This window comes from Dunckerocampus dactyliophorus, chromosome 6 (assembly GCF_027744805.1).
Source record: "Dunckerocampus dactyliophorus isolate RoL2022-P2 chromosome 6, RoL_Ddac_1.1, whole genome shotgun sequence".
Lineage (NCBI taxonomy): Eukaryota > Metazoa > Chordata > Actinopteri > Syngnathiformes > Syngnathidae > Dunckerocampus > Dunckerocampus dactyliophorus.
Genome location: NC_072824.1, coordinates 7,081,267 through 7,106,500, shown reverse-complemented (window position 1 = coordinate 7,106,500; position 25,234 = coordinate 7,081,267). Strand labels below are relative to the sequence as shown.

General features: G+C 45.0%; 4 protein-coding genes across 9 annotated transcripts; 3 read left to right on the top strand and 1 right to left on the bottom strand.

The window, feature by feature from the left end:
* The first annotated feature begins 1,416 nt into the window (after positions 1-1,416).
* LOC129182872 (equilibrative nucleoside transporter 2-like) lies at positions 1,417-10,075 on the top strand. 4 transcript variants are annotated; one of them, XM_054779486.1, is made up of 13 exons: positions 1,417-1,729; positions 2,556-2,585; positions 2,659-2,740; positions 2,816-2,967; positions 3,355-3,494; positions 3,563-3,697; positions 5,173-5,270; positions 5,352-5,427; positions 5,493-5,587; positions 5,664-5,772; positions 5,878-5,963; positions 9,101-9,297; positions 9,386-10,074. In XM_054779486.1, the coding sequence occupies exons 2-13, from the start codon at positions 2,557-2,559 to the stop codon at positions 9,495-9,497; spliced, it is 1,311 nt and encodes a 436-aa protein (XP_054635461.1). In that variant the 5' UTR covers positions 1,417-1,729; position 2,556; the 3' UTR covers positions 9,498-10,074. The 4 variants fall into 4 exon arrangements, with proteins under 4 accessions (XP_054635461.1, XP_054635460.1, XP_054635459.1 ...); XM_054779485.1 differs by having other exon boundaries at positions 2,553-2,585; positions 9,386-10,073; XM_054779484.1 differs by lacking the exon at positions 1,417-1,729 and adding an exon at positions 1,755-1,948 and having other exon boundaries at positions 9,386-10,075.
* Positions 10,076-11,886: 1,811 nt separating this feature from the next.
* On the top strand, positions 11,887-14,208 carry LOC129182874 (galectin-related protein-like). Of its 2 annotated transcripts, none has more exons than XM_054779490.1 (5): positions 11,887-11,986; positions 12,338-12,412; positions 12,522-12,610; positions 13,185-13,368; positions 13,436-14,208. In XM_054779490.1, exons 1-5 carry the CDS (start codon positions 11,963-11,965, stop codon positions 13,577-13,579), a joined length of 516 nt encoding a protein of 171 aa, XP_054635465.1. In that variant the 5' UTR covers positions 11,887-11,962; the 3' UTR covers positions 13,580-14,208. The 2 variants fall into 2 exon arrangements, with proteins under 2 accessions (XP_054635465.1, XP_054635464.1); XM_054779489.1 differs by having other exon boundaries at positions 11,938-12,173.
* Positions 14,209-14,542: 334 nt separating this feature from the next.
* On the top strand, positions 14,543-21,677 carry aftpha (aftiphilin a). Of its 2 annotated transcripts, XM_054779480.1 has the most exons (10): positions 14,543-14,704; positions 15,807-17,228; positions 17,523-17,671; positions 17,754-17,883; positions 19,802-19,858; positions 19,932-20,066; positions 20,139-20,199; positions 20,504-20,587; positions 20,736-20,859; positions 20,994-21,677. In XM_054779480.1, the coding sequence occupies exons 2-10, from the start codon at positions 15,840-15,842 to the stop codon at positions 21,133-21,135; spliced, it is 2,271 nt and encodes a 756-aa protein (XP_054635455.1). In that variant the 5' UTR covers positions 14,543-14,704; positions 15,807-15,839; the 3' UTR covers positions 21,136-21,677. The 2 variants fall into 2 exon arrangements, with proteins under 2 accessions (XP_054635455.1, XP_054635456.1); XM_054779481.1 differs by lacking the exon at positions 20,504-20,587.
* Positions 17,378-25,012, bottom strand: LOC129182873 (SERTA domain-containing protein 2-like). The gene is made up of 2 exons (XM_054779487.1): positions 24,816-25,012; positions 17,378-23,026 (listed from the first exon to the last, which is right to left on the bottom strand). The coding sequence occupies exon 2, from the start codon at positions 23,020-23,022 to the stop codon at positions 22,159-22,161; it is 864 nt and encodes a 287-aa protein (XP_054635462.1). The 5' UTR covers positions 23,023-23,026; positions 24,816-25,012; the 3' UTR covers positions 17,378-22,158.
* Positions 25,013-25,234: the final 222 nt, after the last annotated feature.

Sequence of the window (25,234 nt, the reverse complement as noted above, 5' to 3'; positions counted from 1 at the left end):
AAAACATTAATTGTGTCCAATAGTTCTACAGCTTGTTTTTTGTGTATACATTTAAGAGAAGAGAAGAAGTGGTGCTGCTGCACGGTGGCCAAGTGGTTAGCATGTTGACCACACAGTCAGGAGATCGGGAAGACTTGTGTTCGAATCTCTGTGTGGAGTTTGCATGTTCTCCCCGTGCGTGGGTTTTCTGCGGGTACTCCGGTTTCCTCCCATATTCCAAAAAGATCCCAAAGCCCCTAAGACAGGGGTCTCAAACTCAATTTCACTGGGGGGGTACCAGTGGAGGTAGAGTCTGAGTGAGGCTGGGCTGCATCAAGTATTGGGAGTAGGGCTGGGAATGTCAGGGTACGTCACGATACGATACAATTCACAATACATCCATGTGATAAGACCACTGTTAGTTCAGTGTTGGTGTTTACTTGCCCCTGTAAGTATGGAAGTAACATCGCGTTTGCCCAGATGTTGCAGGCTGCAGTTACACTACTCTTTGATGTCCAGTCGCGGGCCGCAAGATACAATTTGGTGGGCCGCAAATGGCCCGTGGGCTGCGAGTTTGAGACCCCTGCCCTAAGGCCTGACCTGATTCTTCTATAGTAATTCCTGCCTCACATTTCTGTTTGAGATGATCATTGATTTTAGGGATGAAATGTTGAATAGATAAAGTAGATATAGTAGCTGCAGCCATTGGCTTGGAAAATGAAGAAGAGTATAAATTGGTGTAAAAACTAAAGATTTCCTTGGATATTATTTGAGGATCAGTACATATCTGGTTGTTATTTTTTAAACAGTTAATAGCGTTTCTTGTCTGATCTTTTCTAACCTACAGAACTATGCAGTACGTTTCTCACCATCCTCAATCCACTTTGCTCGGGACCTTGGATGTGCTTCTTTGGCTTTTTAAGTATGAATGTCATCTATTGACGATTGTACAGTCTTTCTACGTTGTCATCATCATTAAGGGAGGCTTTAGAACAGATATGGTTAAGTTTTCTGATAATTTCAGTTTCTTTGTGCTTGCTTTGTTTAGCTATTGATTTACTGTGTTTGACTGAGATTGACGTACTTTAAAATTCCCATTTTCTGTGTAAGCTCATTAGAAAGAAGGGTTACATTTCCAGTGACCTTTGTTATGAGATTTTTCCAATTGAGGTGTGACGTGGAGCTGCATTAAAGCGTGGTCGGTTAAAGGTGCAGCTGAGATATCAGCAACCACCCTATTTTGCAATATATTGCCCAAAACAAGGCAGAAATCGATTCGAGATCTAGCTGAGCCACCGGGCTTAAGCCATGAAAAGGATTGCCTAAGTGGATTTGCTCATCTCAAGGATCTGTTAGATGAAGCTCTAAACAGAGATAATGTAAAACTACATTAATAATAATTTAGAGGGTGATCTATCAAGCCATTCCTTATGTACCATGTTGAAATCTCCTCCCAAAATAATGTTGTTGTTTGTGGAGTATTTGTGAGAAAGTTCTTTTACATGTCTGGTGATACATGAAGTACTAATGTGTTGACATATTCAAGTTTGATGAGATGGTTTTTTTTATTTTAGTAGGCGGGACTTTATGGTTCCCGCCCACATGTACCGGAACAAATAAAAAAACACGTCCGCGCGCTTATTTTAGGCTCCAAACTAAAAGAAGACGTTCATTTATTCATTCATTTTTATTGATTTATTCAATGATTTATTGATTGTGATCCAAGCGAGAAGAAGATCGGGTGACTGAGGTGAGTTCGCTCCGGTTCTTCTTGATATTCTATCGCTTAGTTTAATTTCCTTTGTCACTTTTCTTCTTTAAGACTTTTTACGGGGGGGACAAGTGAAGTAAGCACATCCGGTAGTTTAATTTAGACTTGAAAATACTTTGTAAAAACATTTAGATCAGTATTAAGCTGCTCTATGAAAGCAAAGAATGACGTGCTGAACTGTGACCGCAACTACCTCAGGTATTCTACTGCCTTCTTTTATCTTGGCAGAACATTTTAATCACTTTCAAGTGTTAAACTTTCTCTGTTTGACTTAAATGTCCAAAGGTGATATTTAATGTTTTAAAACCATTTTTTATAAGTATGGAATGATTGTCTATATGTGCACTGCGATTGACTGGCAACCAGGCCGGCTGGGATAGGCTCCAGCATATCCCCGCGAACCTAATTAGGATAAACGGCATATATGGAGGGATTTATAAGTATGGCATGTCACCTTACACGGAAGTGTAGTGAGATCTTGGCGCCATGTGGCGGTGACGACAGACAAAAAAATGCCTGACCCCAAATGACTCATAGATGTAGTACGTTGTTTGACCGCTAGATGTACAGTAACCGTGACACAGGAGGGGTTTATGAATAAAAGATGCAATGGATCAGTGCTTCAAAGTAGATGCGACCACCAGAGCATTACTATAGGACCATACAGTACACAATAATAAACATATTGTTACATGAATATCCCTTTGACATTTAACATGACAACAAATCAACAGCAGATGAGTGAAATGTGGATTTCTGACTCTCCTTGTGTTATTGTGACACTGCCATGTTGTTTGCGCAGCAGGATGTTGAAAGAGAGTGCTCCTACTGACCGGTAAGTGTTTTCAAAACGAACAACATGTTAACATGGAGTCACCAACGTGTTTGGTAATGTGGTGTTTGTGCAGCGGTAACATCGTAGCTGCCATCATTTTCATGCTGGGCCTGGGAACGCTACTGCCGTGGAACTTCTTCATGACTGCCTCCCAGGTGCCCCACAATCCCCCTGATTACTGTGTTGCCATGACAACTAAGTTGACTGTGTTTCTTGTGTTTTGGCGTCAGTATTTCAACAAACAGCTGGTCACACCTTCCAATGTGTCTAACGCGTCGTCAGGGGCAATCAGCAAAGACTACAACTATGACAGCTGGATGGCGCTTCTTTCCCAGCTGCCTTTGCTGCTCTTCACGCTGCTCAACTCATTCCTCTATCAGCGGTAATGTCTTCTTCATCACTGACATGACAAGCTACACGTAGCACTTTGTTGCATTTGCAAACACGCTCAACAATAACAAGCAAGCACAGCAGGAAGGTAGGAAATACTGTCAATAGAAATCGTCTGTTCCAGGGTCAAACTCTGTCCATCAGACATACTTTAAGTGTACAGGCAATGTTTTATGTCACATTTTAACATTCAGTATGACACATACAAGTGTGAAAAGAAGATGCATAATGGCGCTCTGTACAATGTGACTTTTGGAGGCGTGTGTAAATCACAAATTTACGACAAATTCCCAATCTGTCCTCAAGGACAAGCCAATATTTCATGGGATCATGGTCACTGATGCAGAGACGAGACGCTGACGATGTGACCTCTCTGCAGGGTGAGTGAGCGTATCCGTGTGGCCTTCAGCCTGGTGGCCATCTTCCTGCTGTTCTCCCTCACCGCCGCTCTGGTTCGGGTGCCCTTGCAGCCATACACCTTCTTCTCCATTACCATGGCGACCATCTGGTTCATCAACAGTGAGTCAAGAAGAAGCAGGAAAGACAAACTCTTGACTACAAACTGACTGTGTGTATGTGTGTGTCAGTGTTCAGTGCGGTCCTGCAGGGCAGTCTCTTTGGGGTGGTTGGCCTGTTCCCTCCTCGTTACAGCACTCTCTTCATGAGCGGTCAAGGTCTGGCTGGGATTTTCGCCGCCATCGCCATGCTGTGTTCCATCTTAGGTGAGGATGTTAAGCATGACCATCGCTTTGGTTCTCTTCATGACACAATATTGTGTTGTTGCCGTCGTCCAAAGTAGCCAAGTGGGTAGGTAGGGTAGCTAAAGGGGCAGAGCTAGACACAGGAGGTAGACACGGTCACAACCCACCACCCAAATTTGGAAAATGTTGCAGGTGACCAGAATTTCTCGTTTTGCCTCATTTTCCCTTATTTTCAGAAAAAAAATCCTTATTTACAATTGCAAATGTTGACTGTTATGGTTTGAGGTGTAGCCTGAGGGTCATTTGTGGCCTGTGTTTTTTATTGGCCCGTCGACAATTGTAGAAATTTTTTAATAAAAAAAAAAAAAAAAATTCAAAAAGGGGAAAAAAATAAAGCAAAAGGCATAATGTGAAGAGAAAAAAAGATGATACTAATAACTAAATAATAACACAAAGCTTTGTCTTTAATTACAAGTAGATATACAGTGGATCCCCTCCTCACAGTCACGATTCACAATTGTTGTTCTCAGAAGATAGGCAATTTTTTTTCACAGAAATCACATCTCCCTCACTATAAGTCAGTAATAATTTTATAAATACCTGATAATACAAGTAAATGGACAGCATACATGCACCGCTGTTTATTTTTACATTTTTGTCTTTATGATTCACTGATTTTGTTTTTTGTAACGCGTTATATAATGTATAACATTGTTTTAGCCTTTTTACAGAATAAAAAGAACAATTCTAAAAAAACCCATCAAAGTGGGGGATTGAAGGAGTACTGTACTCATAAAACCTCATGGTTGGCAGGTCTGTTATCGAAGTGTACCGAGTGTCCGCGCTATGATGTGACTATTTTATATAGCTACATAGTTGTTATTTACACAGTTGACTCCGCCTACACGCACAAGACAATCAGCGTGTCGACTTCTTAATGACAGACTGGACTATAACTTGATGGACAGGTGTGTCCAAACAGGCGGTCCCTTGTAAGCAACTCTTTTTGGCTTGTATTTTTGGCTTGTTGGCTCAGTGTCGTGGGCGAGTGATGGTGGTTGAGGGGAGAGGGGCTGCGTTACAACAGTCAGTCTTAACAAGCGGCAGTTTTTGGAGGTGCGCATCTATGGAGTTATATTTGTGCCTTCATTTTGAGATAGCAAAGGCAGATTTTGAGCCACATGAATGTGTGAGCAGGCACATCGCTTCTCTGTCTGTCTCTGTGTGTGTACGTGTGTGCACTCATGGTACCTCCGGTCGGGTTTTGTGGACTGAGCTTCTGGCTGGAGCTTGCGGGTTGCATGCCTGGAGAGCGGCAAGGCGTACGGGCGTGTTCAGTGGTCCAAATGCGTGCCTGTTGGCCACTCTCTGGGAAATGATTCTTTTTTCCTAATATTCTTGCGATCAACTGGCAAAGTCCCAAATATCGACTGGTGGCTCGCGATCGACGAGTTGCTGACCCCTGCACTAAGACATCCAGTGTGTGTGTTTTGCAGGCAACACTGACATCAACTCTGCAGCGTTAGGATACTTCATCACGCCGTGTGTGGCCACGCTGGGAACACTGCTCTGCTACCTGTTGCTGCCTCACCTGGTGACGCCACAGTTATTTCCAGTCATTCATTTTACATGTAATGTATTTTTCCATGACTGTATTTTTATGTTGTCACTGCAGAAATTTGCTCGCTTTCACTTGAGCAGACGCATGAGTGATGAAGAGGAAAACATGAAGGAGCTCCTCAGCAGCGGAGGTTGCATCACGTGCACGTGCACAGCACGAGGACGCATTGGGTTGACTCTTCCTTTCTTTTCACAGACAAGAAGGCGGAGAAGAAAGAAGGGATAGATGTCAGTAGGAAGTTAATGAGTGAGCCAGAGGAGCGCTCGTCAGTCCTGGTGGTCTCCAGGAAGGTGAGGCCTCACTTGACCTTCACTGCCATGGCGTTGATGATGTTGACGTGTCAATCATCATCCATGTGCTGCACAGATCTGGACCATGGCTGTGTGTGTGACGTGTGTCTTTGCTGTCACTCTGTCGGTGTTTCCTGTCATCACGGTGCGAGTGAAGAGCGTCTACAAGGACAGCGCCACCTGGGGTGAGACAGCAGGTTCTCCATGGACATTTTATTTGGAAGAAGCTAAATGTCTTAAGGGCAACACTTATGTTTTTAGGATGAAAAATGTTGTGTTTTTTTAATCAGACAAAGTGTTCACGTGTGTATGCTGCTTCATTGTTTTCAACGCCATGGACCTGGTGGGCCGCAGCGCCCCCTCCCTGGCCCAGTGGGTGAGCATACCAGCACCCTTCTAGAAACATCCACACACACGGACACTTCTGAAGGGCATTCACACAATTATAATAATACAGTAATATGGAAAAAAAAACCTTGCTATATTGTGTTTAAAATAAATGATCGCTGTTTCGTGGCTGACTATGGCATATCATTAGTCAAAATAAATTATGTAGTATGTAGTATTGTGGTCACTAAGCATCAGTAATGTTATGAGACATGATGTTAGATTACATTACTCGCATTGCATGGGAACTGGCTACTGGTACTCAGCCAGCAGAGCTGAGGCGACATGCCATGGCTGAGTGGGGGGGGGGGGGGGGGGGGGGGGGGGGGTGGGGGGGGCGGGGGGGGGGAGGTTCTCTCATTCCGTGTGGAAGTGGTGGTAAGTTTTTTGCTTTTTTTTCCTTCTTCCCCACTGCATTTGAAACACTTTCTTAAAGGGATAGTTCAGATTGTTTGACATGAAGTTATATGACATCCCCATCAGCAGTGTAGTGCATCAACATTGACTCCCCCCCCCCCCACTTCATCCCGTGAGCCCAGTTCTGGTCGGATTTTGGTGAGGAACGTAGTTCCGATTAGTTGCTGGGGCCACTTAAGTAAAGAGTTTGACTTCTCAAAACATGCGTTCAAAAAAGTAACACATTTGCATCACAAAAATGCCTCCTTTAAAAAATAAAATAAAAAAATCAGACCTCACAATCGCTCGGTGATACTTTCAGTCTTTCGTCTGCACGCTATTGCCTGTCCATTGTTGTGTCGCGTCGCATCCATCTTGTTTGCGTATGTGTTCCACAGCAGATGAACATGCAAGTGTCGTAGCCATCTTAATCACATACACAATGATGGAGGTGCAATTAACGTCTCAGCAGTGTGCTGAGGACCTATTTTCATCGCAGTGTTTCTGGATTCTGCTCACCATCATGACGGCCAAACCCACGCAGGGCATACTATGGAAGTCGATGCCGAATTGACAGTCCTATTCAATTCTAGTGTCCTTGGCGTTTATCGGCATACGCCGATCACATGTTCTTCGCAGAAATCGTCCGATCGCTCAGAGTGTCCCTAATTACCAATACAGACAGCTTGTGAGATAAAAGCCAATAGACCAGACATCGTTATCACAAACAAAAAAGGAAAAAAAGCTGTCAACTTATTGATCTGTCCGTCCCTGCTGACAGAAACACCTCAGTAAAAGTAACCGGAAAGCTGTCTAAATACAAAGACCTAGCAATCGAGATCGAACGACTGGGGGGAATGAAAGCCACAACAATACCAGTGGTCATAGGGGCCTTGGGACTTGTAAAGAAAGGGATGGGCAAGTACAGCCAAAAGAGTCCTGGTGACATCAAAATCCAGGAACTTCAGAATATCACACTGCTTGGAACGCACCACATCTTAAGCACTATCCATCAAGTAGACTTCAACCTCATTCTAATCCTAGGTTCAAGGATGGTCTCAATTATTAAGACCTATCATTGCATGAACTAAAAGGCAAATAATAACATAATAATAATGCAATATTTCCTTTAATATGTCATCTTTCTCTCTGTAAAGTTGTGGAATTAGCATTTCTTTTGTTTATTTCTTCAATGAGCCACATTCCACAGGTGGCACCTGAGGCACACTTTGAACACCCATGCGTGTTTCACCAGGAAGGCAAGGTGTTGCCAAGCTCTGCCTTCTTGACTCTGTCGCTGGTCAGGGGTGGGGTTGCATTGTTGTATTAAACATTGTTGTTTATGGAGTTTTCTGGCCGGCAGTACTTATGTAAAATCGAAGGTGAAGCTCCGCTCACCTGCGTGGCTGATACTTCACCTTTGTTGACCGCCTGTATTTAATTACAGATTAAATGCATGATGCAAGAAACACTTCCTGACTTTCACTTTTAATGCACACCCCTACTTGCTAAATATAGCAACCATGTCGCTAAATTGTCAACACGGATCTCTTCTACATATGAGGTGACTGCCAATACTTGTGAAGTTGGCGCTCAGCCAAATGTAACGAGCGTAAATGGAACTGCTCGGACATCTACATGTTTTCATCTGACAAATCTTAAGTAACTTTGATCAAATATAGCTTCCGCTTGGTCATTAAGACGCCGGTAGCTGTTAAACCCCGAGAGAAAAAACAGCCACACATCACTCACTGACGCTGGGTTGGATTGCAAGGTTTGCGTTAAGCACCTAATGTGTAGTTCTAATAATGCCTGGCACACTCCACTTCCATATTACATGGATTATCATTCATAGTAGCGATGCCATAGCGCACAATCTGATTGGCTTGTGGCTCCCGTTCTCGCGAAACAGCTTTTCCACAATCTTCAGCTGCAAAAGCGGATGAAAATATTAGTTTAATATCAGTTTAATGCAGCGTTGCAGATCTCCCGAGACTGTTCAGTGTTGAAGAGTGGTAGTGGTTCCTTTAAAGTTGGGACACCATGGAAAGATTCCGGTCAGAGAATCATTTACTCATCTTTATTATTTGTTCGTCCAAATGAGTGGATTTGTCCAAGTGTGTTTCCAAAGAGTTGTATGTGTGGTCTAAACAATAGGAACACATGCAATGACAAACAATGCCAAGTAAAGCAGCCCAATAGTACTCACATATAAATGCATGCACAGTACACATATCCAGTCATGCTACGAGATAGACACAAGTGAGAGCAAATATGCTAGTCAAGAGCCAGTTAGCAAACAATTACAAGCATATGGCTCAGAAGTGTACTCTTGATCACAACACATCCAACAAACTAGCTTTCATTTAGCTCCCAACACAGCTTAAATCATCAACAGCAAACACTCCCAATGCACAACATAGCACAACATAATCATCAAACTCACCTTGTTGAGTCACATGCCGCACTCAAAGGATGGACACTTCATATTACACATGGGACGTAAGATGAAACTAGCAAACTGCTACCAGTGCTAAGAAGGTTGCATTCAAGTGCATCACGTACCTCCCAGGCACAAGTTACTGCTGCGTTCATGGACACTTCAACATCACAGGAAAAGGCTACAAATGTTCTACTTTTAGCAAACGTCAATGTTACACAAATAGACTTTCGGACAGTTCCGGTATACAGTAAATAGCTAAGTGACCTCTGTTTATGTGTTTTCCCCAGCCATCAAAAGACAGTTGGCTGTTTCCTGCCGCCGTTGCATCCCGCCTTGTCTTTGTCCCTCTGCTAATGACATGCAACATTCCCGACTCCAAGCTGAGCGTCTTCTTTCATCATGACGCTGCCTTCGCCACCATTATGGCACTCTTTGCCTTTTCCAACGGCTACCTGGCCAGCCTCTGCATGGCCTACGCCCCCCAGTGAGTCCCTGCCCATTTCTGTGTGCACGTGAGATAGTGTAAGTTGTGCATGTTGTGGTCATTTATTGAATCCTGCGTTGTCTTCTAGGCTGGTTCGCCATAAAGACTGCGAGACGGCGGGCTCTCTGATGACCTTCTTCCTGGTTCTGGGCTTGGCGCTGGGAGCATCGCTCTCCTTCCTGCTGGGAATGCTGGTGTAGCCCTGAAGCGGGATTGTCCATCAGACAAAACACATTTGCACTCTTCTACAACACACAAGAGACACTTAAATGATTCTTCTACTGCACTCTTGTTCTTGAAACTCGCTTTTACTCAGCTTTTAGTATGAAAACTGGAGCACGATTGTTATGATCTTGCAACATTCTAAACATGAACGATATATCATGTCAAGCACAACATTGAAGAGAAAATGAACATTGTGTACATTTTTATACGGTTCCTGTCTCACACTGGACACAAATATATTTAGAATGTTAAATCCACACTGCCTTGCCTAGCACTTAATGTATAAAGAATATTTTTACCTCGCAACACAGTGAAAATTGTTTTCATATTACATGGTGTAGCTATTAAAAAAAAAACTTTTTAATCGTTTAGCTTACATTTGGGCATTTTATGTGGTTTGCTCGTGTTGATGTACATTTAATTGTACATTTTTGTCTTATTTATAATTTTTTTTAAACTTTTTTTACTCATGCTGAAAGCTTTTATTTATATATATATATATATATTTGTTTCCTGTGACCTTTGCTTTCTGGTCCTTCCATTAAAGGAACATTGCAACACGATTGTGACACATTTTTTATCCTTCAACTGTTGTAAACATTATATATACAGTGTATATATATATATATATATATGCTGTGTGTGTATATATATATATACACTGCTCAAAAAAATTAAAGGAACACTTTGAAAACACATAGATCTAAACTGGGGGAAAAATGATCTTGAATATCTTTCCTGATAATAAGTGGGTGATGTATTAGTAACAAAATGATGCCACATCATTTGATAGAAATGAAAATGATCACCCTATAGAGGGGGGAAATCAAAGACACCCCAAAAATGAAAGTGAAAAAAATATGCAGCACACTGGTCCATTTGGCTAAAATGTCATTGTAGCAACTCAAAATGATTGTCAATAGTTTGTGTAGCCCCCACGTGCTTGTACGCATGCCTGACAACGTCGGGGCATGCTCCTTATGAGACTACGGATGGTGTCTGGGGGATCTCCCAGATCTGGACCAGGGCATCACTGTGGTACCTGGAGGCATGGAGGAGATTCCAGGAGACAGGTAGTTACTCCAGGAGAGCTGGACAGGGCCGTAGAAGGTCCTTCAACCCTCAGCAGGATCGGTATCGGCTCCTTTGTGCAAGGAGGAACAGGATGAGCACTGCCAGAGCCCTACAAAATGACCTCCAGCAGGCCACTGGTGTGAATGTTTCTGACCAAACAATCAGAAACAGGCTCCATCAGGGTGGCCTGAGGGCCCGACGTCCTGTAGTGGGCCCTGTGCTCACTGCCCAGCACCATAGAGCTCGTTTGGCATTTTCCATAGACCACCAGAATTGGCAACTACACCACTGGTGCCTTGTGCTCTTCACTGATGAGAGCAAGTTCAACCTGAGCACATGCGACAGACGTGAAAGGGTCTGGAGATGCCGTGGAGAACGTTATGCTGCCTGCAACATCATTCAGCATGACCGGTTTGGTAGTGGGTCAGTGATGGTCTGGGGAGGCATATCCCTGGAAGGACGTACAGACCTCTACAGGTTAGATAACGGCACCCTGACTGCTATTAGGTATCGGGATGAAATCCTTGGACCCATTGTCAGAACCTACGCTGGTGCAAAGGGGTCCTGGGTTCCTCCTGGTCCACCACAAAGCCCGACCTCATGTGGCTAGTGTAGGTGCAGTGTAGTGCAGGTAGTTCCTGGAGGATGAAGGAATTGATACAATTGACTGGCCCCCATGTTCACCTGACCTAAATCCAATAGAACACCTCTGGGACATTATGTTTAGGTCCATCGGCACCGCCAGGTTGCTCCTCAGACTGTCCAGGAGCTCATTGATGCCCTGTGATCATTTTAATTTCTATCAAATTATGTGGCATCATTTTGTTACTAATACATCACCCAATTATTATCAGGAAAGGCATTCAAGATCATTTTTCCCCCAGTTTAGATCTGATGTGTTTTCGAAGTGTTCCTCTAATTTTTTGGAGCAGTATATATATATATATATATATATATATATATATATATATATATATATATATACATAGACCTGTATATACAAACGCACACACACACACGTTTGTCATTTTAAATGAGTGAAATGTCAACTACAGTTTAGGAGGTCAGCAGTCCGCATTAACTGTGTCAAGTGACACAGTAGTAGAACTTTGGTGAAGTAAAATAAGTTTACATGTAAAATGTTGGCTTCCGAAGGCATTTAAAACGTGTTTGATCATACAGTCAGAAGTGAAGTGAAATGGAATGAAGTTATTTTTCAATGATGAATCACGTGAGGCGCGTGCACCGGAAGTGGTGTGTATCAGCAGACTGCTTACTTGAATACTTACATCCTTCCTTGCATTCTTGCTTCATACTTGTCAAACTTGCAGGTCCACTTTGTTTCTGTAAGCTTGCGGGAGTCAACATGGCGGTAGAGCAGAGACTGGCGGTGAGTCAGAGGAATTTGAGTTGAAAAGACCAACCGGAAGAGACTGACAACAAACTGACTTCTTGGCAACAAACTTTTAGTCAACTAACGATTTCGTCGTCGTCTCATTTTATTTGTGTTTAAACGCCAAAACAACTTTTTAATTTTTTAGTAATGTGCGATGAAGCGCGAAGCAACGAGACGTCCGGTACGGACTAGCAAAATAAAAACATTTTACTTTAGCGTAATGTTATTGCAAAAGGTGCTCTGGTTTGTCTTGAAGTTTACGCGTTTCTATTACTGATGTAAATGTTCATTAGCCATAGCAGTGCTTTGTGAAGTGTGTTTAGTGACTTTAGTGTCTCTTCCCAGAAATGGAAGATAAGCAGCAGCGAAGAGTCCAAAGTCAGCATCAGCAGCACCGAGCAGAAGGATCAAAGACATCTGGTAGTCAAACACGGACAATATTCATGACATTTGGAATATAAACATGCCCTTTAAATGATGCGCGCGCGCATGTGTGTGTGTGTGTGTGTGTGTGTGTGTGTGTGTGTAGGCAGTTCCTTTCCGGGGTCACATCACTGGTGGGATGCGTCCTGGGAGGAAGGTTATAATCTTTGCTGTCTTGGACGCTCATCCCGACAGGTTTTGTAGTCCTTTAATGACACTTTTCTACCCGATGAGACGCCGATGTCTGGCAATATCTTTAATTGTATTAATCACTATTTTAAATAATTGATAATAATTAAAAAATTGAATGTTATAAAAATAAAATACAATAAATAACACATATATTACAATTTAGTTAGTATGTCTTTAATAGGCTTTTTAACTGACATTTACAAACAATGTATTCCACAGGAAATAATGTACATAATCTGTTCCAGGGACAACTGTGTCCGTCATAAAAGCTTTATTAAGAGTACAGGCAATGTTTTAAGTCACATTTTAACATTCCTGAGTGTTGTACAAGTGTAAAAAGAAGTGAAGCACTGTTCATGGTATAAAATGTTAACACTGGAGTCTTTCAATGTGAGTCAGTTTATTTCACGTACCTTCCTGTCCATGTTCTTGAAACAGAGATACTTTATTAATCTCTAAGAGAAATTCTAAGAGGATTTTTCTCCAAGAGAAAGTTGCCATGATGACATTTTCCACTTCCTGAGCACATCCACCGGCAGAAGAGCGTTGACACAGAGCTTCTGTCCGGTTTCGTCAGGTTCTACATCGCCCTGACATGCGGCTGTGGGATGTCCAGAGAGCCTCCTCTTGACGTGGCTCTGGAGATCTGCGTCCGCTTCAAGGAGCGCCAGGTGCTGCGTCGGGCGTGTGTGAGGGGGGCGTGGGGCCGCGCCGACAGTGCTGTTCCCTTCTTTCCCTTCATCAAGGATCAGCCCTTCAAGGTGTGTTGAACATCTTCAGTCCTCGTGGTACAACCCTTTCAAAGTAAGAGCGCTGATGTCTTGTCAGATGGAGATGCAGTGTGAACACGGTCGCTTTCGCGTCTTCCTGGACGGTCAGCAGCTCTTTGACTTTCACCACCGGGTGGCACCGCTCCACCTCATCGACACCCTGTGGATCAGGGGCAGTGTTGCCATCACCAAACTGGCATGAGGGGGCGCCATTGAGACAACAATGGATGCTTCATGATGCCACACAGTTTTAAGACATCTTTAAGATGGATGGATGGTGAAAGCATGGATGCATTCTTCACACTGCTGGTTATGGTTCTGGTGGTCTAAATGGTCATCTTCTTAACCCAGTGTGGGCTGCTTAGGACCGAGCAGTCACAGCATGATTGTTTGTCATGGCAGCACGATGTGTATTGGTATGCTCCTAAAAAAGGTCTACTGTATATTTGTAAATTTTAGCTTGCCATTCCTGTTGTAAAAATGTGTTATTTGATGTTTTAATTGTACAAGTGTTCAACAAAGCTGTAAATAATTCAGTCAGTGATTATTAATCGAATGGAAGCGTCACTCTCACTTTACTTCCTTGTTGACATGTTTGACCTCCTGTTTGACACTGTATCGAGCCCCGCCCTCTTTCTGGGTGTTTCCATAAATTCAACAAGAATGGCGCAGTGTCATCTCTTATTTATTCTGTGCTTATGTACAGTATATACTGTATGTGTGTGTTTGCGTCTATATATGTGCAGTACTCTGGTCACTTTGAGATGAATGAATTGTACCATAAATTCAATGTACTATAGATTTAAAACATTTCAATAAACTACAGTATCCACTGACAGTGATAAGTGACGTTTATTTATTGATTGTTATATTATGACTTTTACACTCCTGATCAAAATTTTAAGACCGGTTCAAAAATTGCAAGAATTTACATTTTGCACTGTTGGAGCTTAAGGAGGTTCTAAGTAGAACTTCAAAATGCAAAAACTCACAAGACCTTGAGAGAAGAAGAGAATAAATAATAATGAGTGTTTTCCTGGAAGCAAATGTATAGTAAAAGATAATGTATTTTTACAAAGATGATAATTTTTCCTCAACCTGTTAGCTGAAAAATAAAGTTAGTTGCAGCTGAGCCAGTCGCTACCGCGGTGCATGCTGGGTGAATTCAGGCTGGCCAGCAGCACTAGCTAGCAGCAATAGCCGGCTCACAACCTTCACTTTGGGCTGACTTTCAGCCTCCTAGACCCGCTCACCTTCTTTCATCGGCCCCCCTGTGGGCTGTACGCGCCTTCACTGAGTCATGGAAGCTTGTGATCAGCGTGTCAAGGTTGGTAAAAGAGTTAGTTTGGACCGACAAAACAGCTGCTGTCAAACTAGCAGAGTCAAGCTAGGTGGACGCTGCTATGCTAGTGGCTTGCTGTAGCTTCATTTAGCTGCGCAGTGACTGCGAGTGTAGGTCACACTTTACAAACTTAACGTCACTTATTTCTAATCTTCTTCCATCTCGGATCTTATTCATACACTAAACAACACTGTTTGTTGTCGTCGAGAAGTCAACCGGAAATAAAACATTGTCGTTAGCTAGGCACCTGCTAGCTAAGTTAGCAGATCCGCCCAGTTCTATCGTAGTTGCTGTCTTGTAGTTGTATTGCCTTTGAACAATTCACTTTAACCATGTTGTCAACTCCTACACTTACAAGCCATGGGCGTACACGCTAGATAATATATTGGCTGTATTAAAGTTGTCCATTTTACCTAACGACAGTTGTAGCCTGTTAGCTCGTTAGTCTCCGAGCTAAACGACAAGTGAGCAAATAAGTGACGAAGTCTACAAACTTTCCTGCAGTTTGTTCTTTGACGTCAGTAAAAGGCAGAGAGAGCAGGGTGGTCGTTAAGGTGCCTCACAAAATGAGTTAACAAGTATTTAAGGCTTCCCAGAGCTTTAAGTGTCATGTTGTAATGAATAAAAGTAGTGAACGCCTCATAAAGTTTCATTTCAATGACGATGAAACCTCGCCTTCAGTTTGTTAAATCGAAATGATGAGCAAAGCTGTTCGAGTCGCCACCCCAATGAAACACAAACTACAAACAAGTCGGCTCAGCTCATTGTTTCTCTTGCAAACTGTTGATTCTAGCTTTGCGTTCACATTGTTTACTTCCATTTGTCTTTGTATGTGTGCTTTTTCATTGCGTTCATATTATCATCATTTACATGAGCCTCAGTGTTTGCACTTGTATTCATGTTTTATATTTGACTTCAGTGAATATTTAAAGAAACACGACGGGCACGACTCCATGTCCATGAAGTGATTCTGACGTGAGCCAGTCAGTCATGAATAAGTCAGTTAGTGTCAATTAGACGCAAAGAGTGACGTTAATTGGTCCTTGTGTCACTGTTGTCATGGTGACGCCTCCTTTGTTCACCTCAGGTGTAGCAGGACGACTCGCAGAGCGCCGCCATCATGGAGCCCGACGTCATCCGCATGTACTCGTCGTCTCCGCCTCCCATGGAGGACGCAGAGGAAGAGGACGACGAGTTTGGAGACTTCGGCACCTTCTCCGCCGTGTCAACCAGCGTCAGCTTCACCGACTTGGACACACCTACTTCCTTCAACCAGACACAAGCGCTGGCCGCCACCTCACCACCGGAGCTCCTTAATGGAGGAGGGGTGTTGGGAGTCTGCCACAACGGCGCCCCCCCTGAGTCCAAGGCCAACGGTGTGGGTCCAGGAGGTCACGGGGTCATCAGAACCTCAGACTGGACTGACATGAAGAGAGCAGATTCTCATGTCAATGGTGGGGAAGGCGAGGTTCTAACAAACGGGTTTGCAAGCTTAGACATTCAGGGAAGTCCACAAAGTTCTGTCCACTGTCCCGCCAGCGAGGACGCAGGAAGTGTTGACAGTCTGGAGGCCGAGTTTGCTGACTTTGCTGCTTTCTCGGATGCAAAGCACAGTCCCGAGCACTTGGACGTCCACCCCTCAGAGGACCTTGTCAGGGACACACACAGAACTGGACCCACCTCCCCTGAGTCCTTGTCTCTTCCTGCTGAGGAACCATGTGACACGGACCTGGACGCCACACCAAGGGACGTAGACTTTGCACATGAGCACACCGCCTACACTTGCACAAAGCCACCTCTCGCTCTCAACGGGGAGTCCAAGGATGGCGACGGCGGTGACGACGACTCCCCGCACACGGCTGACGACCCCGAGGGAGGGCCGTCAGATGAGAGGAGCTCAGAGACCGAAACGGAAACCGAGACCTCGTTAGGTCAGCCACTGTCGACAGACGCTCTTGAGGAGTATGGAGACATGAGCACGACGGGCTCTGCGCCCTCCCTGCCCTTTCAGGAAGAGACAGCCACGCCAGCCGACCACAGCCAGTTGGCAGAGGACGAGGAAGACGATGAGTTTGGGGACTTTGGAGATGCAGGAGGCCCATTGAACAATTTTGACCAACCTGAACTCCACCATGAACAGCAGCAGCCGCAGAGCCCTGCCCCCTCAGTTTCCTGTGAGGCGGCAGAGCTCGATGATGAATTTGGTGACTTCAAGTCTCCTAAATTTGACGCTGAAGTTGCAGGGGAAGGAGGAGCCTCTTTCGCTGATTTTTCCTCCAGCAGCAGCTTTGGCAACTTCAGCTCTGCCGCTGATGCCGGCTGGAGTGCCTTCGGGGAGGCAGAGCATGTTATGGCGCCCGAGGAGGAGGAGGAGGTGGCGGTGACTTCAGGTGAGTCGTCATGGGCTGCATTCAGCTCGGAGAACACCGCCCTTCCTGCAGGGGATGCTGATGGGGCGTGGCACCAGGCGGAACCTTCCTCCTGCGACCAGCAGAGCGGCAGACAGACGGTGAGTAACTCTGTTTCCAATGTTTGCATCATTTTTAAATCCGCTGCATGTGATTGACTGTTGAACCAGGAAGTGATGTCATCCTTCTGCATCCTTCTACATTTTTTATTCATTAATTCAAATTGAAAGATTCTTGTAATGGTCTTATGAGACCTTTTGACTTCAACACACATGCACATGTGTAGTGGACATGTGCAGGTGCTGGCTCTGCCCCCAGGAACATGACTTGTTAAGTGACAATCACAGTCTCACTTTGTGGACCTGACAGGAGACTGTTGCTTTGTGCGGCTGCAGGAGGCACTGTGGAGTCGGCTGGAGAAATTGTTTGAGAGTAGCTTCCCCCAGGCCACCGCCCCTCCTGTGGAGGATGAGGTTGTTTCGCTGAAAGTCCTGCTGGGGCCACGAAAGGACGAAGACCAGCCCGGAGCGCAGGAGGTCATGAGGTTAGCACGGTAGTGGAAATGAACGAATCACAGCTTCTGCTCGTCCACACGTCTTCTTGTCCCCGTGTCTTGTCATCTGCAGAGCGCTGCATGGCCGCGTGTGGACGCAACTTGAAGACATCCACGAAGCCATCGGTTTGAGACATCAGTGGGGGGGCTCGTACTGCAACAAAACACTGCTGTGCTGCCTGGGCATCGACACACGCAACATTGTGAGATTGTCTTCTATCCTTAGAACTTTAACAACACGGAAAACAACCACCAAGTACATCCAGTGTTTCCCATCCATTCATGTATTTATGGCGACCCGTCACGAACAAATTTGGGCCGGATTTGGATTTGGCGCTACCGGTTAGGTGACAGTTAGCATCTGTTCCCAATTCCCACACAGTATGCATAAAAAGTAAAAACGGGGTCATGCATTTACTTGGTAATCAAATATAAGCGGTCACGAAAGGCAAAGTATTTGCCCATTGGTAATTTGCCCAATACCACTGGTGTGGAAGCGTAGAGAACACCTCCCCAAGTGTCCAGCCCAGCCTTTGATGAGTGGGAGTCATGAAAGCAACAAGACAGATTCTTTGGTTCCCCTTCCCGGTGAAATACGTAAAGCAGGGGTGTCCAAAGTGTGGCCTGGGGGCCATTTGTGTTATGTTGGGTCTGTGGCACACACAAAAAAAACAGCAAACATTGACAAAATAGAGTTAAAGGAATAATGTAATGAGAAAAGCTGAAATGTTGATATTAATAACAAAAAGCTTTGTCTATATGTGTGTATACAGTATATACAATATATGTGTGTATATGTATGCATATGTCTATATTTTCAAGAGTCAAATTGCATGCTAAGTGCAACAAATCCAACAATGTTCTATTGACATCACTGACCTGTGTATATAAACCAAGCTACACCGATGTTATTGTAGCAGCTAACACTAAGAAGTATTTTTCTGGCGTAGTGACGCAGCACCTCACAACTATCGATAAGTAACGGGACTCACTTCAAAACAATGTGATAGGACACCAGTCTGTACTGACTAGGAAACAAGAACAAGCGTGTGAACAACTATAAACAGACAACCAAAATATTTGTGAAGTATTAGCCCACATTCCCTGTTTTGTTTATACACAGCTAGATGGACTGTGTTGTGATATCATGTGCTACGTGCTCCATGTATCACAATCAATATGCTGGTGACTTACTCGATGGACCGTTGTCCGTCTGGTCCAGCTGGTCTGGGGTGTCTTTTCCAGTTTATTTTGTGTAGGTGGAAAAAAGTTTCTATCATAGCTGGGTTTGTTAGTGCTAACAATTCTTTGTTCGTTGTGATGCAATCTCTTGGAGCAATGTCCTCCTCGTCATACACACAAAGCCTTTCCATCGATGGTAACACTGTATGCCACCCACCTTGGATCGATAGCGGTATCGGATCGGGACAACCCTACCTGTTATGTAACACTATCTTCATTCACAACAAATTTGCAAGTCTTATTATAATCTCTGCCTGCCAGTGGTGGGTATTTATGTACCAAAATACCGATAGCTGGGAACCAGACTAGAACCAGAGCTACGGTCGTACTCCCAAGCTTCGTGCTTCACCCCTCTTGAAGCACGAACATAAAATGCTATAAAATGTCCCAAAACAAACCAGTACATTCACCTGTGAAGTACCACTAAGCCTATTCTACCAAACAGAGATCTTGTTTAACAAACCTTGCAATCAGAAACGACTGTCAAAGTGTATCGTAGCGGCAAACTTGTGAATGAGAGGCATCGAGAATCCAATGCACGTGCACGTCTAACTTCCGCACGTCCGGTATTGCGTGAAAATGCGATTGAATCCGCGCTTCATCATTCCGTCCGAAAAAACAAGCACTTCCTTTGATTTTGCACGACTTCCAGCAGTGGCAAGGTACATCCAGACAAGGCTGAAGCTTAATCAGCAAGGACTAGATAAAAACGACAATGACAACTGTCATGACATCTCTATTGCAGTCCTATGGGGGGGAACTCTGACATCAGTCTCATGAACACTAGCTTTGAGGTGATGTCATTGTTTGATTACTTTGTTGTGTGGAACATCTAAAGATGGACATTTCCTCAGCATGTCAATCATTTGGTCTTTGCAGCTGTTCACAGGACAGAAGAAGCAGCCGGTCATCGTGCCCATGTATGCCGCAGGCCTGGTGAGTGACTTTCACACCTCTTCACCAAGCACTGGGACACACGCACACACTGAGCCATGCTACGTGTCCACAGGGGATGTTGGAACCCACCAAAGAACCGGTGAAGCCCGTCTCAGCAGCCGAGATGATTGCCTCCATTGCACAAGCACCAGCAGCAGCAGCAGCAGCTCCTCCAAAGACAAACTTCTGTACCTCAGACACAGTCCAGGTGGGACCATGTGTCATCATGTCACATGTTTGTTTGTCAACATTCTAGCATCGCTCCTCTTCTGTCCAGCAGGAGGCGCTCCCCCCTATCCAGTTTGACTGGAGCAGCAGTGGCCTTACTAACCCTTTGGACGGTACGTGGCCCCCTCACCCCCCAGACTCCAGTTGGCCCTCGCCTCTTTTCCTTTTCACTTTAACGTCTGACCACCTCGTTAACCTTCCTTACCACGCTGCTGAGGCAAAAATCCACCCCAGATGACAAGTTTGTCTTTTAGCTCCTCCCCTTGATTCCCCTGATTGGCTGAGAGTCGCTGGTGCTGTTACAAGTCACCAAGACAGGCTGCCTTGATACGCTTCAAGCGGTGGACTTTTGTCTTCATCAGGGACAATGACACATTTCTTCTACTCATCCTTCTCTGCTCTCTTCTTTGGACGCAGCCAGTGGAGGCTCGTTTCTCTTAAACCTGGACTTCTTTGGTCCCGTGGACGATTCGGGCTCCACCTGCTCGCCCTCCATCCCAGGTCAGCAGCTGTCACGGCCGCCAGCTCACCACCTTCCTCTTTCGCTCCTCCATTGTTAGCTTCCCTCTGGACTGTGATTGGCTCAGACTCCTTGTGATGTCATAGTCCCACTCCCTCAGCTCTCGCCTGTGCACGTTCTGTCTTGCAGGTGTTGACCCCGAGCTGTTTGAGCTGACCACCGCCAAGATGGACTCTGGTGGTGCCAGCAGCCGCGTGGTGGACGCCTTCGCCCGCCTGATGTCCACCATGGAGAAGACCAGCACCTCCACCAGGTCAGACCTGACACCTCAAACTACTGTTTCTTTACTCAACTAGAGAGAGTAGCAGGCATTTATTAAATGCATTTTTACAACATTTCTAAATTAATGTTAATAATCAGTGGTGACCTTAACCATTTGTGTGACAGGAAGCCGAGGAAAGACGAGAACCTGAGCGAGGAGGCTGCCAAGGTCATCGCCGGCCTCCCCGACCTGTCCTTCATGCAGGCCAAGGTGCTGATGTTTCCCACCACTCTCACGCCGCTGGCTTCTCAAGCTACGCCCGATTGAAGCCCGGTCCTCTGTGGAAGCCACACCCACCTATTCCAGCTGACCCATCAGCATTTTTTTATTAATTCCCGTCACACTTTTATTTAGAAAGTTGCTCTTTCCGCTTTTCTTTTTCTTCAAAGCATTTATGATGACAGCAAAGCAGGAAGTGACATCACTTTGTGGCGTTTTCTTCTAGCCGAGTGATGGTGTACATAATCAGGGAAGTTCATTTAGACTGTGAAGCATCAATCCATTGATCTCATCTATTTATAGGCTTTAGCTGCAGCTTGAATGTTTCCACCTTCAGTCCACATGCACGCGCCTCGTGCAGCAGCAGCAGCTGGCGGGAAAGCAACGCCTCCGTCCTGGTGTGTGTGTGTTTTATGTTTGGGGGGGTCAAACCACTGAGGTTGTGTGACGAAGGGACCAATTGAGTGTGTGTGTGTGTGTGGAGGACTTTGCACATTGTAAAGATGAAATGGATGTAACGTGGTCGTGGTCGCTCACTGTGTACACAAATGTACGCAACAATTCCTATGGAAAAAAAAAAAAAGGCGGAATCACTTGAAGAGCCTGTCAGGTTATCGTGCATGCCCGGGCTCTAAATTTGACACAAATTAAACTAATTTAAGAGGAACACGTGTTTTTTTTGGATTGAATGTGACTTTTGGTCCCTAATGAACCAACTGTGAAATGTCTTTGGCAGCAACTTCCTTAGCGTTAGCTCAAGGTTTACTCTGAAGTGGCTCTCCAACATGACAGCACACATTTGCTTCATTTAATGTAGAAAACATTTCATACATCATATTCACAATACATTTAAAACCCTATTTAAAAATTAGTTACAACATTTAAAAAGGCACTGAAATGTTGACAATTGTTGGACTTTTCCAAAGGAGGAGTGGACGGCTTGTCAGCATTATCAAAATGTCGTCTTCCAATGAAATGCCGCTTTGTTACCGTTTCGCTCCTCCTATCTTTATCACCCATCTTTGAAGTCCTTTCCCACATGTGAGTCACGTGATCCTGGACCAGGCATCCTCAACTTTCCACCAGAACCTCCATGATGTGCTCCAGTTCTGTCACATCCATCTTTAACATCGGGCTCTGAGTGCCCGCCCCCGCTGCCCCATACCCAGACAGCGACCTCACCAGGCTGTCGGCCCTCTTGGTGGCAGATGGCGGGGGGCACTGTCTGAAATCATACATTGACGTGTCAATGTCTGTGAAAAGGACGTCATCCAGGACCAAGTCTGTCAAGAAGGGGCTCGCTGGCAATGGTGAAGAGTTTGTGGCATCGAGCGCAAGAGGAGGAGCTTTCTCTGTCCTGAGCTCCGCTTCCTGGAGGCCCCGCCCCTCCTCCTTCATGAGGGCATCAAAGAGAAGACGAGCTGGAGGCGATGAGGAGGACTGATACAGCTCACCAATGTCCTCCAAAGCAGACGAGAAGCTGTCTCTGGAGGACGGTGACCTCGAGGGGGCATGAACATGATAGAGATGGGCGGGGGACGGTGCCGGCAGAGCAAAGAACACAGGAACTTCGTCCTCCAGGAGCGAGGCGGGCGTGAGACACGAGTCCAACGCTGACAGAGACGACAACACTTCCAAGGAGGACGCAGGGGGCTGGAAGGCAGTCGGTGGCGTTGTAGAGAAGCGGAGGGAGCTCGCGCCTCCTTCCTGCTGAAGGTCATTGTGGATACGCCGGATGATGTTGTTGATGAGAACACGCCTCTGCAGGCCGACGTCCACGCCTCTCTGAGGACGGTACAGCTTCATCAGCGACATGTTCAGGACTGCCTGGCGCCACAGAGTCCATGACGCTTGAGACGCACCACACGCCGCTTCCTCAGACGCCACCTCATCCTCGCCGTCTTCAAGTTTACGCTTCACGCCGTTAGCCCACATCAATCTGTCACACAAACACGTGCTGAGATCAGAGGGCATGACCAGCTACATGCTAACAATTTTATCGTTTTTTAAAGACTCATTCGTCTTTCAAGTGCTAACACAACACCACGCAATGTGACACATCACATGTGTGTGCTGTGGGTAGTGATCAGCTGACCACGAGGAAGCATACTGCCAACCCCAACATATACAACAACACACTTGGTGGTGAGTCACTGCATTGTGTGTCTGATTTGACCTATGAACCCAGTCTTAGTGGGCCAGCAGGTGTTCAATGTGCTGATGGTGACCTCAACTGCGCCACCCGCCCCCCATGCTCTCCAGACACCCCGCAGCTGCCTGCTGATATGAAAGTAACGCCGCATTATAATGATCACATGACCAAAGTGAGTGGTTTTAACAGCGTGACATCACTTTGATGCTCATTTAGCTGAGTAATGCTATCACCTGCCGTGGTCACATGACAACATGTAAGCAGCTCATCTTTACTTCGCTGTTTTCCAGTTGCCTTGATTACTTTATTGTGTAGACCAACGGTGTCCAAAGTGAGCCCCGGGGGCCATTTAGGGAAACAGCTCATTTTTTATTGGCCCTCAACACAAAAATGTTAATACTATAACACAAAGATGACATGCAGGCATACTTTCATTTTTCATCATGCGACCCTCAGTGGGCCAAGTTTGGACACCCTGATATAGACATTACTAAGAGACAACATGCTAAAACTGTAAGCATGTTAGCCAGGATTTTTTTCAAAGCAAAATGAAAGTAGAAACACAACACAGAAACACACAACATAGAAACACAAATATTTTGGGACGTTGACGATCCACAATGTAGACTGCTGGGTGTGGTTGCTGGGTGTCATTTTTGACTTTGGACCTGTGTGTGTGTTACATAACAAAACTGCAGCTTACAATATCCCACGAGGGTGACTTTACACTCCTAAGCCGGGCTTCTGGTTTGAGCGTGGGCCACACTTGACGTGACAATTGTAGCCTGAGTGACGCCTGCTACTGTTTGTTTGTTTTTTTTTTTTTTTTTTTTACATCTCCTTCCAGTGAAACATGCAGCACGCTGACCTTCGAACCGCCAGCTGCTGCGTTGTGCCAGCACTAATGCGGCTTCCTTTTGCACTTTAAATAGGTACTTGTTATGAATGAACACTTAACTAATTAAGTCATTCATTTACGGCCACATACATCTCTGCTTAAATAATGTGGTTGGTGTTAATTGTTGAAGCAAGCCACTCATTTAGCAGAACTACTCGTTTGTGGCGGATGTTCAAACTGTCACCGTAACGTCACCGTCATACTGTATATGTCATTATACAATTATAAAATTGTAAAAAACAAAACAAAACATGTATATATATTGTATATTATATTATATATATAGTATTGTGTGTGTGCGTGTGTATATATATATGGTAAAAAATACAAAATATATTAAAGAATCCAACATGAAAAAAGATGAAAAGTCTGTCAATATATTAAGTTTAACTGACAAAGTGAAATATTTTACTATTTTAAATAGTTAGATAGTATTGTCAAAGGCCACTCAGTCTGACCAGTTGGCCAGCGGCAGCTCCTCCTCCCGCTGGCCGTCAAAAAGGCACCAACAGCCGGCCGAGGTCGACGTAGAGCAAGCTGTTGACAGGCTGAAGCGGCCTCATTAATTAAAAAAAGAATTAAAGTACAAATAGTATAACGTGTTGCACACAAACATGGAGTCACCGCAGACCAACTTTGAAGCACCTTAACGAAGTTTGAAGCCGTGTTGTCACTCACCACAAATAGCCGCATCCAGGCGCTCTTCTGCCGCATACACCACGTCGGCCGACAGCGACACAGACGAAGAACATGGACCACCACAAATCCTTTTTAGTTTTCTCGCTTGTTCAAACTCCGCCGTCTTCCTTCTTCTTTCACCCAATGGCGAATGGTGATTTGTCGGTCACGAACGAATCGACTCTACGAACTGGCTCTTTCAAATGAACAAAAAGGATCTGTCTCGCGTCGTTGGGAACCAATTGGGAGCAGTTTATTTTTTTTTTTACCTCGTCTTTTTTCTGTTAAAGGCGACTGTCATTGGTCACGATGTGGCCACACTGACCGGAGGGAGGGGCGGTTTTAAACACATGCTCTGGTGCTTTTAGAGCCAATTCGTGTGAAATTTGCATTAAGAGATTTGACCAATTTTGATTTGT